The sequence below is a fragment of the Uloborus diversus genome, chromosome 5 (assembly GCF_026930045.1).
Source record: "Uloborus diversus isolate 005 chromosome 5, Udiv.v.3.1, whole genome shotgun sequence".
Taxonomy (NCBI): domain Eukaryota; kingdom Metazoa; phylum Arthropoda; class Arachnida; order Araneae; family Uloboridae; genus Uloborus; species Uloborus diversus.
In genome coordinates, this window is record NC_072735.1 from 145,745,079 (window position 1) to 145,761,032 (window position 15,954).

At 30.2% G+C, this 15,954-nt stretch overlaps 1 protein-coding gene across 1 annotated transcript in view; it reads right to left on the minus strand.

The window, feature by feature from the left end:
* Positions 1-790: 790 nt before the first annotated feature.
* Positions 791-15,954, minus strand: part of LOC129222489 (formimidoyltransferase-cyclodeaminase-like) — a 32,718-nt gene continuing 17,554 nt past the window's right edge. The window contains exons 7-13 of the mRNA XM_054857003.1: positions 12,554-12,703; positions 12,064-12,252; positions 10,463-10,624; positions 9,106-9,149; positions 5,997-6,135; positions 4,913-5,008; positions 791-883 (exon numbers count right to left, since the gene is read on the minus strand). Coding sequence (XP_054712978.1) covers positions 797-883; positions 4,913-5,008; positions 5,997-6,135; positions 9,106-9,149; positions 10,463-10,624; positions 12,064-12,252; positions 12,554-12,703 — 867 coding nt within the window. The 3' untranslated portion in view covers positions 791-796. The remainder of the gene's footprint in view (positions 884-4,912; positions 5,009-5,996; positions 6,136-9,105; positions 9,150-10,462; positions 10,625-12,063; positions 12,253-12,553; positions 12,704-15,954) is intronic.

Genomic DNA, 15,954 nt, shown 5'->3' on the forward strand with positions numbered 1-15,954 from the left:
TCGGCAACTGACAAACTGAAGTCCTGGCGCAAAACCGTGGAAGGTCAAAAACTGTATTTACAAAGATGTTTTGGAAGTATAAATTTACATTAAATAAAATTATTTTAAAATATTTTTATGTTAACAACAACATTTTTATAATTTTTTCTAGTCTTTTTGAAGTAATTGAGTGACTGATTTCAAGTTTTTAATGGTTAGTGTAAAATAAGGATCTAAAAAATTTTTCCAGAAGTGTCTGGACCTCATTCAAAACTGCTTGCTGACCCCTGGTCTAGACAATCCAAGCCCAGAACCAGACCCCCTCCACAGCTGGGTGGGCTATCAGTTTCCGACTTGGCAGACATACCCTCTCAGTGGCCCTGAACAATGAAACAAGATATAGTTTGTGTACAAAAAAACTTTTGTGCAGTGAAGTTTTTTTTTTAGTATTATAAAACTTTAATGCAAAGTCAGTTTGAAGCCATTAAATGTATGTGCATATATTTCATTAGAATGTTTAACATAACAATTAACATTGAAAATTTACATAATACGAAATTATTTCTAATGTTGGCACATGTTGAATACATATTGCTATAAATACCAATAGCATGAAAAAGTATAAAAATGTCCTAATATTTTTAGTTTTTAATTTGTAGTAAACTAAAGAATTTAAATGGTTGCACTCACATACACATCTGTATGCACATAAACATATGGCTAGTACAGAGCATTTTGATAATAATTTACAATGTAACACTTTTTACAAGATTAGGAATGACATTAACCAATCAAGCAATTCATTGTGTTGTGTTATTTAAGCTCTTCTTTCTTGTAAAATTTGCAAAGCTTCTTGGCAACCTCTATCCGCAAGTAATCTGTATTGCTCTATTTCATTCAGGACCTATAAAATTTGAAAATTGGAATCATTCAAAATACAAAGCCAGAAATCAAGTTTTGCACAAAACTTTTTTTTAGTTTATCAGTCTTCATTTTTCTAGTTTTTGAATAAGATCTCGTGTTTTTTAAAGATTTTTGACACAAATGTAATCATTATAGTATTTTTTAAAAGATCAAAATTTGTTAATTAATTAAGTTAGCAAAAGGAAGTTTTAACTCAACCAAGATTTTTTTTCTTTTTAAGAGACAACATTAATGCAACTAAATTGAAACAAAGCAAGTAAAAATTTGAGAAAGTACAATTTTCTGAAATTAAATTGTTCTAAGAAATAGAAAGCTGGTACCGCAACAAAGAAATTTTTTTTAAAGTCATAAATGTTACAGATGAATGGATTTTGAATTTTATTTGTTTGCTATCATTTTAGAAATTTTGTTTTCATTGTAATATTAAATCTATATTTCTTGCTAGTAACTTTTTAAACATTTAACATGTCTGTTATAGAGAGAATTTTTTTTTTAGTAATTCTTCTTCTAAGTATACTGAATTTTAATAATTGAACATCTTACAATGTTAACATAAATTATTAAAATAGAATTAAAAATAAAGTATTAAAATACATTCTTTATTGTTAAAACAGTCATAACTATTTTAACTACCTTTTGTTATAAACTTTCTTCACTACTCATTTATGAATTTTTCTTTAAAGTAGGATTTAAACAAAGTTAAATAGTTTCAGAATAATTTATTAGCACATAGAAAACTACTTAAATACTTTATTACCACCTAAAGTTTGAATATGTGAGAGCAAATTCATAAAAGTTAACTCGATAAATTCATATATAATTGGATGTATGAAGTCAGAATGGGGAATATATATGTCTTGCTCAGTCAATGTGTCAACTGGCTGGAGTGTATATATACGACCTTCCGAAAGAAATACTAGCATTTGCACTGCGAGTAAAATTATTCCCAAAGCTTTAGAAAGCAATATGTCGTATATTCCCTTTTTCTTTTATTCTTTATTTTGTTAAAGTAAAGTTTTTTGCCAGCAAAACTTGCGCTTATTTTCTTCCCAATAAATCCAGTGCTGGATCTGATTTTTCCGAGCTGGGGCAAATCTTGAAACTGCCGTCCTTACACATCTTGCTTAAAGTTCTTATATCAAGTTTCAACCCCCGCCCCCCCCCCCACACACCGAAATAGGGTGAATTTGCTGCTTCCCAGCAGTTGTCAGCCAGGACAAGGGCCCTGGCTTGCTCCCCACTAGATCCATGGGCGGATTTATGGGGGGGGCAGAGGGGGGCAATGCCCCCCCAGTTTTGGGAGGACTTTATGTAGTAACAACACATCTTCCAAAAAATTTTTTTTAAATAAAATAATAATTATTTTTTCTTTTCTGAATAGTTCAGAAGGGCATGGGTGGATTTATAGGGGGGCATAGGGAGCAATGTCTCCAGTTTTTGGAGGACTTTACATAGTAACAAAACATCTTCCAAAATCTTTAAACAAAAAAATCATGACTTTTTCTTTTTTGTATAGTTCAATGAAAATGAAGAGAAAAGCGAATGTCCTTTTCTGATGGGAGAAGAGAAAAGGGGGGAAAAAAACGAAAATGAAATACAAATAGTACTTATAATAATTGACGAATATTTTAGCAAATTAGAACCTAAAGCAAGGGGGAAAAACTCCCCCCCCCATTCGCGCTAACAGAACGATCTACTTGTTATGATTTGTGCCCACACATTTCAAGTATATTTATGCATAATATTTATATTCTTAGTAGATTAATTGGCCTTTTGAAAAATTCCAAAAAGCATAGTTTTTTTCCTTCTCTTTCTCTTTTTCTTCTTTTTTTTTAAGAAAGAGAGAGATGAGAGAGAGAAAATAAATACTATCGCAAACTGAATAAATTTCAGTTATCTGAGTATTCTGATTAAATGAATCTTTTTACTTTCAGGGAGAGTACAATTTTACTTACTTTATAAATACTGTTCAAAAAGTAAGGTAAGTCATAATCATCTAAGTGTAAGTGAGTCAGTCCTTGTCATTATTGAAATCTAAATAATTGAGTCATCAAAAGTTTTGGAAAAATTTGCTAAAATTTTATAAAAGTCTATAAAAACCTAACAAAGATTGGTAAAATCGTAAAAATCCTTTAACCGTAAAAACTGACGTATTTTCGTAAAAATTACAAAAAATCAAGCAAAAATTTGCAGGTAAGAGTAAATTACAAACAGGGCCGAATTTTCCAAAAAATAAACAAGCTATTGCTTAGGGCCCCTGCTTTGAGGTTGGTCTCTAACTCCCAAAAAAAATTCATGATTCGTTCCTTAAAAAATGGAAATTGCTTGAAAAAATTAATTTAATTTTTAAGTGCTTGAAAACTTGAATATTTGGAAACGTGTGGCTACAAACCTTAAATTTTAAAATTTCTAAAATTTGGTAGAGGGGGAGGAGTGCCAAAATGTGTCAAATTCAGCTCCTAGCCACATCCTGTATTAAAAATGTAAAAATCATGGTTCTCTCGTTTGTAACATATTATTTGAAATAAATTTTAGTGACTCACATGTTTCATATCTTGCTATTTATTCAATCCCAAATGCAGTATTTTGGAAATTATTTTGTATTGATTGCTTTTACCTTATTTCTTCTGCATATGGGAAAAAATACACACTATTTCTATTCGTTTTTTGCCCCACTTGCAACTGAATAAAAGTTGTTGTCATGAGAAATCTATGGTTTCTACTTTCTTCTAAATTTAAAATAGCTATTTCTCACAAAGTTAGAACAGGACTGTAAAAATTTACAATCAAGTACTAAAATATCAGAGATTGGAAAGCACAAATGAAATGCGTTAAATAATTTTATTTATTCTAGAGTCCTTGAAAATAATTAGATAAGTCTTTGAAAATCCTAAGCAAAGTGGGCTCCAATTACTTCTACTGCATGTTGTTAATCTGTTTAGCCAGGGAAAAAAAATATGTATGCACTACCTCTATTCTTTTTCGTTTTCTGCACTACTTATAATTTAAAAAAGGTTATTGTAATGAGAAATCTATAGTTTATTTTTCTTTCAAACTTAAAATGCCTGTTTCTTACTAAGTTTGAATAATACTGTACAACTGTATAATCTAGTTATCAATTTCTATGTCTATCCAATTAACCTTTATAAGGCTTCAAAATGCAGAATTTTATATCCATTTTGCAAAATTTCCTCCAGTGGAGAAACCCCCGGCCCCCTAAAATTGGAGATATTCTATTTCCCACTTAAAATGGAGCCCTGCGTCACTCTCTTGATACCGGCTCCCTCTCTTAAGGTCAATTCAAAAAGGACAGCATGAAAACACACATTAATGATGATAATGACACACAAAAAAGTAAAGCATGGATTTATGCATCACAGGAAACAGACAAAAACATGGAAGGGGGGGGGGGCTATAAAAATGTTACTTAAAAAAAATCCTGCCCCCCCCCCCAGGAACTCAGTCCTAAATCTGCCTATGACTAGATCTGGCACTGAATACATCACATGTAAAAACAGTTCTACTGGGGAGTGAATGCGGGTGCCCTAATGAAGGATAGCAAATCACTATGATCTCCAAAAAAATTCCTTACTCATCAAATTTTGTTTATTTGTAGACTGTATGTTGCAAACTGCAATTTTTTTTTCTGATTTTACAATTTTAATGAGGTATGTTGTCTTTTTTCATAAGAAATATGTGCACAAGCTTATATTTTATCAGTTGCTAAAATTCAGAGTTTCATTTGGCTAATTGAGAATTTCCCCCATCTCAAACTAATAAGTTTAGCGCTCTCTTGGGAGCAGATCTTGTACATTTTCCTTGGCAGGAAAGTGGTCAGACATCGCGTCAGCACTTCAGACTAAAATGTACACAAATTCTACTTTTGCACTAGAGATTAATTTCTCCTACTAGAGATAGAAGATGAAAAAGTTACTCGATCTGAGGGCATCAAATGGTTCCAAAAGTTAAGGAATTGAAAAAAAAGATGGGAATTGAGAGAAAAGCTTACCCCATTTTTGTATTTTTCATCTTTGATGCCTTCAGCATTTATGGTAACATTGTAATAAGCACCAAGGACACCAGTTTCCAAACAACGAACTCCAACCTTAAGACACAGCAACAATTAAAAATGCACGCATGCAAATTATAAACTAAATTGGCAATTCATAACTAATATAATGTATAAATATTTATTTATTATTCATTACTCATTGCCTCCAGTTCTTAATCAAGGGTTTCAGAAATTCACTGAAAAGGCTACTTCAAAATATCTGCTTGAATATAATTATGTATATCTGGCAGGATGGACAAAATATTGTTAGACTACCAGAATTCTTCATTTAAGATAGTTGCAGATAATGAAAGCAAAACATATGATCATTAACAAATTAACTCAATTAGAGCTACAGGTGCAAAACAAAAAGCAAATTTCACTTCAACTAAGTTTTGATTTTGATATGAGCAGTTGCTGATATGTCCGATACTTCCAGCAGTCACTGCAATTGGTTTTAATTTTTAATAAAGCAAGATACTAGTTTAAGTTAAAAAAAGAGAAAATTTGGGTCTACTAAAAGTAGCTATTTTGAATTACTTCAGGGACAACTTTTTAATTTTATGAATTAAAATTATAAATATCTTATAATACTTTGTGAAGTTATATTATTTGTTAAATATTTCCTTTTTATCAATGATTTTTTTAAAATTAATCATCTGATTTAAATCAGTTTTTAATCACTTGATTTAAATTGTGTACACCATGAACAATTGCACTTAAGATGATTAACTATGTCTGTTATTTACGTGGGCTAGGAGGGGCAGTTGCACCGCCCCCCCCCCATCCTTGCTTTTAAAATTTATTCTAGTTCCATACAGGTGGGTGTTCTTTTTTTATTTTATTTATTTTTTTCCTGATTTGATAAGCACCCTTTGCTCTGCTCCCCCAGAAAATTTCAAAACAGCATGCCTATGTTTAAGATATTCATGATTTGTAATTGCACATACGGTCGAAAATGTAATTTTAAAATACTTTAACTCTATTAGAAATTACAAAAATGTGAGCAATTAAAATTTTATCTTTCGTTTAAGACTACAACCTGCAAATCAGACTTTGTGCCAAAATTTCCAACAGCAGCAAGCTCTTTGAGAGGTTCCCACAACTTGCTAACATGTTTTGCTAAAGACATGGGTACAGTTATTGCTTTCTTCAGTCCTGCCTCCATTGCAGTTTCTCTCCTACAACATAAAATGCATCCTATTTTTTAAAATACATAAATATACTTGCAAAAAAAACACTTAACCTAAACATTTACCATAACAGTTTGAGACAAAAATTAAATGAGACTTCAGGAAGAGGATAAGTCAACAGAATATTTTCAAATGCAAGGTATTATTTCAGCAAAATTATATTATGTTTGCCACAAAAAAACAAATGTAATATCAATATCAGAAAAGTCAGAATTTCAAAAAAGTTATGATGGTTTAAAGCAGTGATTTTCAACCAACCCTCACTCAATTCTCTCTGCCGCCCCCTTTAGGAGTAAAATTGTTTTCAATACCCTCTTTGTGAATGAGGGAAAAGGTAGGGGGAGTAATGCTCTTCAATAGTTTTACACTGAACTTTTTAATTCTATTTTTATTTTTTTTGCCCTGAAGAGTTTGCAAAATGACTAATATAAAAAAAAACACTTATGCTTAAAACATTTTTTACTCTGAAACTTAAAAAAAAAAAAAAAGAGCAGGCAAATCTTTTTCTCACTAAATAAATTGTGTGAAATAAACTATCAATTATCTATGTGACAACAAGGCCATGGCTGGTGTTTTACAGCCAGTTCTTAAAGTTAAGTTTGATATTTTTAGCGAGATGAAAAGACAAATCCACTTTTTTCGTTGTCACCCCCCCCCCCCTTTTTGACGCTATATAGATCTGTCACAAAACTGAATCCTTTTTCAACATGGTTGTAAGAGAGAAAGGCCGTTAAAACAATTTTCAAAGATAGTCTACAGTTTAGAGTAGAGGTGACTAGTATTTCATTGCAGCTAAACTGAAATGATCAGCATCCTGGATGTTGTTGTCAAAACTTCGTTGGTTGGAAGTTTAATCAATTTCCTCTGATTCTGAACCTATGCTGTCTCAACAAACGATTAACAAACCAATGAAGAGCTTTCTGAAATAAAATATTCTTAAATGCTTAGAGAAGTTCTAATGAAAATGTATTGAGAGTAAACTTGTGTATCATCGGAAAAAGTTTTAGTTTACGAAGGCTCTTGTGCCATTAAACCCAGTAGAACCAAACCAAACTTAGCTTTCTTATGTAAATTTGACATGATTGTCAACTGGCTGAATCCATTCGACCGAAATTCTGCTTCAAAAAATGAGTTTTTTAAGAGCAAAAAAACAAGGATCGGAAGAGTTCAGGAAGTGAAGGAAGGAATTCAGTTGTGATCAGTCAGTCAGGAAGAACAAGAAAGGAATTCAGTTGTGATCAAATTGAGTTTGTCATCTTAAAGCTGTTGATTAATTCTATCAAACTAGCAAAGAAATCAGCCCTGAGAGAGCAGCCTCGAGCTTAGGTAGTAGAAACTTTTCTCCCTGTGATCTTTTTGATCAACTCAAGTATGGTGTCAAAATGAGTTCAGAACTCTTTCAGGCAGGAACCTTTGGAGACTCAGTTAACCTCGGGATGAACTAACACCAAGCGATATAAATTCTCCAAGCGAAATAAATTCTTCCCCTCACATGCTGTCCTAATAATCTATAGTTGAGAGAATTACTGCATATTTTGTTTACAGCAGAGGTAACAAATTGCAATACCTGATGCAAACAAGATTTCTCACAACTAAATAATGTCTGTGACCAGGGTTCGCTGATATATATCAGTCAATATATATCACGATATATATCCGATATTTATTTTAAAAATATTATAATATTTTTATATTTTCGATATTTATTTTTTCAACTGCGGTATCTTCAATATAAAAAATATATTAGTCATAGTAATATTGTCCATTTATTATTAAAAATTACCAAAACATTATGTGCCATATTTTTATGATGTATTAATACATCATTAACATATTAAATTAATATAATATTCCTTCTTTATTTGTATTTTATATTCATAAAATTATTAGTAATGTAATACTTTTAATTCATATCAAAAGTACATAATTAATTAAACATTGTTCAGAAAAAAAGAAAATGTCTTATGACTGCGCACCGACAAATGCATATTTTTTATTTCTGAATCATAAATGTGTAAAAGTAGCTAACAGAAGTAAAATAAATAAAACAGCTGATGTTAAATTAACTCAATTAAAATTGATAAAAATGTAAAATGAACTATTAGACATAAATAATGAAAGAAACACTAATTTTAAGTCTACACATTGTAATAATAATAATGTAATAAAACTGATTTGAAGATGCATTTACTATTTCGAAGACTTTAGTTTGTGCTGACTGAAAATATTGGATCAAAATATCCGATATCTATCAAAATATCAGATATTTTCGAACCCTGTCTGTGACCAATGCAATGGGCAGCTAAAATATCTGGTATCTTGATTTGCAGAAGAGCAGTGACAATAGCCAACAGTAAAGATTCATTATTCAATAAGGTTGGTTCATCAACTCCAAGGCAAAATTTGGTGAATGCTTAAAAGTTTGCTCAAAGAGTCCACATTTTAGCCATTTTATTAATCTGTCCCCCCACTATATAGCTGCTTAATGAAACATTGATTACCTCGGACAAGTTGGATGGTGTAAAACGGTTTTCAAAACTTCCTTGGCAGTCGCAATTATCATTTCTCCTCCATTTTGATGAGCTTTTCCTCATTTTGCCATTAATTTTGAGGAGTTACAAGAAGCTTTGAAACCAGCATTATGTTTTTGCATTGAGATATTTAGTAAGCAAGAAATCAATAGTGCTTTCATAAACTTGTACTTGATGTTAGAGAAAAATGACAAATCCTTATTTTGTTGAGGGGCATTGAGTCACATAAAAATTTTATATAACTTTTTTGATGCTCTAAATTTATTTCAGGAATAATACATGCATCAATAACAAAAATACTTTTATAAGTTTAAAAGTTACACAGAAAATGTCAGAGAAGTACTATGCATCTGAAAAAATGATTTAATTGTTATGTCCAAAACAGGAATGCATACATTTTCATTATTAATATGACAACAATACTTACATAGCTAGATCTTCAGGTGTTTCTTTTGGCAATTTTAAAGCAGCCTTATAAAGATAAATGAGTTTTAGTTAGTTCATGAGACTAAATCTCATAAAGAATAAAGAAAAAAAAAATACAATAAATTGTGAAGGTATTTTAGCTCAATGTAAAAGCTTGTAAAGTAAACATGATAAAGACAATCAAACAGAACAGGCAAAGGTGTTCAAGCTAATTAGTAGCAACAATTATTATTATAATGAAATAATACCTCATTAAAGAACCATTAAGCAATTAAGGCTCTAGAGCCAGATTATATTTATTCAGAAGTTTTACTAGAATGTGCAGAGAAATTAGTGGATGCTTTCTTCAATATTTACAACTTTTCTCATAACTTGGGAGGAAATGTCCTTGAACTGGAAGCTGGTTAATGTAATGCCCCTTTTTGGAAAAGGGTCTAAAGGTAACTAGTCTAATTTTGAAACTCCAATCCAAATTAAGACTACTCATTTTCTGTAGAATGGCTTACAGTTTGGTTTTAGGGTTCATCACTTCTTTTTTCATATGACAAATTTGTCACACCCATAGATAACAAAAAGTGTTTATATTATCTTTCAAAATGCTTTCAATAAAGAACTCTAAGTCGCTCTTTGCAGCAAACATGCTTACGTTGAAATGGAAGGAAGAATAACTTATGTAATAGAAATGTGACCTAAATGAGAGGAAACAGAGAGCAGTAGTTACGGATAACAATCTCAGTGGATATATGTTGTAAGCATTGTTTTACAAGGTCCTGTTAAAGAGCCCTGTTGTTTGTTATATTTATTGATTTTGTTAGTGCGGTTTTCTGGGATCATTAATACTTTTTCTGTTAATGGCAAAGTTATAGGCACTGTTGAAAATGAAGGTTAAGTGAAACAATGCCAAGAGGCTTAAGGTCAGATTTCTAAATGGGTAATAGAGTGGGGACCTGCCAAATGCAGGAATATCATTTGAAATTTTTTCAAAGGGGCTCAAAAGTTATAAACTCTTTGAAAATCATATATATATATATATATATATTTATATATATATATATATATATATATATATATATATATATATATATATATATATATATATATATATATATATATATAAACAACAAAAACCACATCTATTAGTGTGTAAATGCATTGATTTCTCAAAGCCAGGGGTTGGGCAATTGTCCCTCCTAACACCCCTCAGTGATGTGCTTGGTCATGTGCTACACTTAGGTCACGGGGGAAAAAAAACATGCAAGCTATTATATTCCATGACATATAGGATGGTCCTTATATTGCAATCATAAACACAGATAATCTACTACAAACAAACCTCAAAAACCTAAAAAATATCTTACCATGTAATCATTAAAAGCTGATGTATCTGCATCAATCAAATTCATCAATTCTTTCATTGTGTCATACATAATAGGAATGATTCTCCTCATCTGAGAATCATATCTTTCCCATTGACGTTTGCCGTAAGTCATTTGGCCAACCATACATGATAATGCAGATCCCTAAATAAATGAAAAGTTTATAGAAAAAAGAATTTAGAAAAGCAGCAGATACAAACACATTTCGTTGAAACAAAACATGAAACATGATTATAGGATGGTCAAAATCTTAGCTAGTTGGAGTTTGCCTAGCTTTGTATTAAAAATGTGTTTCTTTTATTCTAGGGTCAACAAAACATTCCAAAAATATACCTACCAAAAATAGTTATCAACGAAAGTAAGTAAATATAGAACTCATTATTGAAAAAAAGAAATGCATTGTAGTGACAGAAAAAAGTATTAGAAATAAACAAAAACTCAATTATAAGGTTATAGAAGATTCAGAGCCCAAGTAAAAAAGATTTTCTTGAACACAGATAAGATAGACAGTTGAAAATAAGCCAAAGCCTACCAATACTAGTATTATTTACTTCTGCAACACATTGAAATCATTTAAAATTCTATTCTGTTTAAATATTTATGAGGGCAGCACAATTAGCTCCTTTCAGTTTGAAGCACGGTAAGACAATAAGTTCAACATTATAGTTCTTACAATAGTATTTTATCCAAGAAAAAGATAGCATACTGGCGCCATCTTTGGTAAATAATTTAAGTATGATTCAGCCCAGCATTTCTCAACCTTTTTTTAATATGCAGACCAGCATATGCTTCTAAAAAAAAAAAAAAATAAAAAAAATTCATGGACTGGTGATGTTTTTTCTTGAATTATTTTTTATTTGTTTTGTTATTTATTTATTTTGTGCAAAAAAAAAGAGCAAGAAAAACTTGCATTTGAGGTCCATCAAAAACATGTGATTTTTTTTTTCAACAAATAGAAGATTATTAAAAAAAAAAAAAAAAACTTTGGACTCGGAATTTGTTAAACATTTTGCGAACAGCTGAGGTTTCTTTTGTTTTCCTCTTTTTCTTTTACGAAAAAGTGATTGTAAACAATGAATTAATAAATACATAAATATCACTTTCCTGTTAAATAATTGTTACAAAAAATATTTAAATGCTAAAAATAAGGCAAATAATTATTATAATGATTATACATCAGTAATAAATATTGCCAAAAAATCCTAAAAAAAGTACAAAAATTAATCATAAAATTCAAGTAAAAGATGTTGTATAGGATATTAATAATATTACCACAAAGGTGTTTTTTTTTTCTTCTGAGTAAGGAAAATTTTTTCACATGAACAAACAAAAACTTCTGAGGACCAGGCAAGTCAGTTCGCTGGACCATCAGTTAAGAATCAATGTTCTAGCCTATCTATTTTTATTAGAGGGGATCTCAGATGTGCATTAGAAATAAAATAATGCAGGATACAAGTTCGTCTGTGTGAGACAAGGGCAAGTGCAACTTTGATGTAAACATTCGCCTGTATCAGATATGGGGAAATGCATTAAGTGGTTAAATAAACTAAATACATTAACAAAAATTTAACAGTTAATCTTACCATGGCGGCAACAGCAGCAGCAACTGAACCGCCACCAGGAGCTGGTGTTCTAGCAGCAACTGTTTTGACGAAGTCATCAACTGTCTTACTTGTTAAAGAATTTACATCACTATCTGGCAACATATATTCAATAATTCTTTCTTTTGGATTAAAAGGACCCAAGGAATTCAGACCTAATCTGTGAATTGCCTGTAAGAGAACATCGATCAACTTGACATTAAACAAAGTCTGTGAACTATTTTGCTAACATTGTACAAATGAAGTACAGACAAAAAATGTTTGCTTGTTAAGAAAAACTTTACTTTTTGTATACGAGGCAGTGAGAAGCAAAGAGATGTAAGCGGACATTTTCAAGTTTTGAGTAAAACACGTTTAAAGATAAGGTCCTATGCAAAATACCAAAAATAAAATCTTTTAATTTCCCTTAAGTGAAACAAAATATGCAAACAGCTATTGATATTAACACAGAACTAAATTTAAATAAATATACCAAATGTAATTTTTGATCCTCTTCTAAAACAAAAAGGTTTTCCTTATGTACATAAAACTCTGCAGCTTGCAGCATTGCTTTTAAAGGTACAACACCAACAATTTGTGATCCAGTGACAGCCAGTTTCAGGTCTTTGGCCCCTTTACAAACCTAGCAAAACATACAAATTATTAAATAACATCAGAAAAATATTGTAATTTTGCAAAGAAGAATGAGAGCAATTCCTTTAAACATAGTGAACAAAATTACCGTATTACCCAGCATTAACCAGCATGCCAGAAAAAGGCTCAGTTATATCAATATAGGAATTTTTATGACAAGGCTGGCAAGTATAGCATTAAAACGCAATACTACTATTCGATTGAAATCATGTAATAAGACTACTACCAGACATTAGTGCAATATATACAAATAAACAAGTTCAAAAATCCACACAAAATCAACAGTATGTTAAAAAAGAGCGTAAAACTGTAAATTGCACTAAATTGCAACTAAGGCGTACTCCTTTAAAAATAATATTTATTAATGAGACAAATTTTTTTGTAGGTGTACACAAATCTTTCTTAAAATAATTGTATCACTAATTCAATTCTTGACAGTCCATAATTAATCTATAAACATAAGTTGCTCACTGAAGAGTCTTTTTAGTTTCACAAGTTCAAAATAATAATTTAAAAACCCCCAAATGGATTCTTTTGAAAACAGTCAAAACAGGAACAATACTTAGAATGTGCAATGAAATTTCAACAGAGAGACTCTCAATCTACTTTCAAATGTTTTTATTAACAAATTGGTTCATTTGAATCCAAATTAAGAACTTACATATAATCAAGTCAGGAATTTTAATACACTTTTCACAAGCAAAACACATAGTAGAATGAAGTTACAGTATTTTGTGCAGTTAAATATTTGCATTGCATTTTGTATGACTATGACCCACTCACAATTTTCAAAAAGTTGGTATGCGAAAGCTCACGAAAAAATTTCAAGGAAAACTGCAAAAACTGAGGAAAAATCTCATCTGATTCCAGAAAACTTTGGGGAAAGTTGCTCCTGAATATTCATTCTATGCACTAATGGACATTCTTTTTATGTGGTGAAAATGGTGATACTGTCTTACAAATAAAATAAAAATCGAACAATATTTTCTGGTCTGTTTTTGCAATACTCCTGACTGAGTTCGCTAACTGAAAACTAGACAGTAAAACAATAATATTGACACCATATTTTTCTTGTGAAACACAATTACTTTTAAGAAAGAATTGGATTCTGTTAAAAATTAAATCAACTTATATTGATAAATGTCAAATTTCATTTTCAATGCAAGTAAAACATTTAATCAAACCAAATCAAAGTCAATTGTATGTTTTCTATTCTTAACTAAGTCTTTTTTTTTTTTTTTTTTTGGTGCCACTTTGAACAATTTTTAGTAAAATAAGATAATTACAATTGTTCTTAGTTACAAAGGGGGGAAAATAAATGGTACAACTTACAAGAATTTCATATTCCTGTAATTTTTTATTGCCGAACATTTATATATTTCGATTTAAGTGTTGAAATTCATCTACCTTCAGTTTACATGCTTTGAAAGACTATATTTTCAGCTAATTTTTTGCTCGCTTTTGCCTGATCTTAAAAAATAGAATTCTGGATTATCGCTACTATTTCTTGCCTTTCAAAACAATTTACTTCTGTATAAACAAACATCAGCGGACATCACAAACATCTTAAAATACCATCTTAAATATGAATTCCTTATCATCCTCAAAATGAGTCGCACAAATAATAACTTAATCGTACAGAAAACAAGAATAAGTTAGATATGTTAAAATATTTTCCAACAGACAAAACAGTGAACACATTTACAGCATGCAAAAGAACCTAGTTTGCATATATTATACTGTCCGACCCTATTTACCAAGACATAGGAAGGACACCACAGAATGACCAGTTATTTTTCAATCAGACCTGTATTGTTCAAGATATTTGCACAAAACTATATATTTGTCTAGATTATTTTGACAATTTTTGTTCCTTTAAAAATAAACATTTACTCCAGTATGAACATCAGCTGACATCATAAACATCTTAAAATACTTTTTTATGAATATATTCCAAGTTGAATCCTCAAAATAAGTAGTACAATCAATAACTTAAATAAAACACTGAGAGGATCCAAAAGGACTCTGTTCACATCATCTGAAACCAAGGGCGCACCCAGGATTGTTTCCTGGGAGGGGTTAGAAGTTTTGCAAGGAGCTCCGATAAGTGAAGTCTCATATGAACATCAGCAGACACCAATCGTATTAAAATACCATTATATGAAAATTTTTTACTTCAAAAACAGCAAACGAGAGGTTAAACAAACAACTGTCTAAGACCTCCTAAAAATCCTCAAAACAAGCAACACAGTGAACAACTATAGGAAATAAGATGATTAAGTTAGCATATGTTAAAACAGGTTTCAACCATCAAAATTATCGAAACACTGATAGGATGCAAAACAACTGATATATTATAAAATGCAAGTATCCATACATCACAACATGAAAATTATATATATATATATATATATATATATATATATATATATATATATATATTTTAGAATAAACATCATTTCTTGAACACAATTTTGACTTAAAATATATATATGAGGCATTATATATCATTTAAAGAATTAACTTATGGAGAATACTTTGACTTCTATAGTATAAAGCAATTGCAAAATATATTTTTACACTTGGACAATAGAATTATTCCTATAACTTCCGATGCTTTCGAATTAAGAATTGCAAAATCATATATATATATATATATATATATATATATATATATATATATATATATATATATATATATATATATATATATATATATATGATTTTGCAATTCTTAATTTGAAACTATCGGAAGTCATTTGAAAACCATCAGAACACCAAGTGTAAAAATATATTTTGCAATTGCTTTATACTATAGAAGTCAGAGTATTCTTTTTTTTAAGGAACATTTCTTGAACACAATTTTGACTCACAATATATGTATGAGACATTATCAAATTTTATCATTTAAAGAATTAACTTATGGAGAAGACTTTGACTTCTATGACACGTAATTGTGACAACAACATAATGATAAAGAAAAAAAGGTGTCATAAATGACATAAAATTTGGCAGTTGAAGTGAAAATTATTTATTTTCAGCAAAAAAAAAAAAAAAAAAAAAAAACTAAATACATCATATAGCATAAAAATGAAACCTAAGATTTAAAAAGGAAGTGTTACTAATGTCAAAGACACAAAAAAAATTATTTTGAAGTTTCCTCAGCTTTGGCAAGCTGTTCGCCAAGTACATCGACTTTATTTGTCCCCGTTTCAATCATTCCAGATGCTATACTCACTT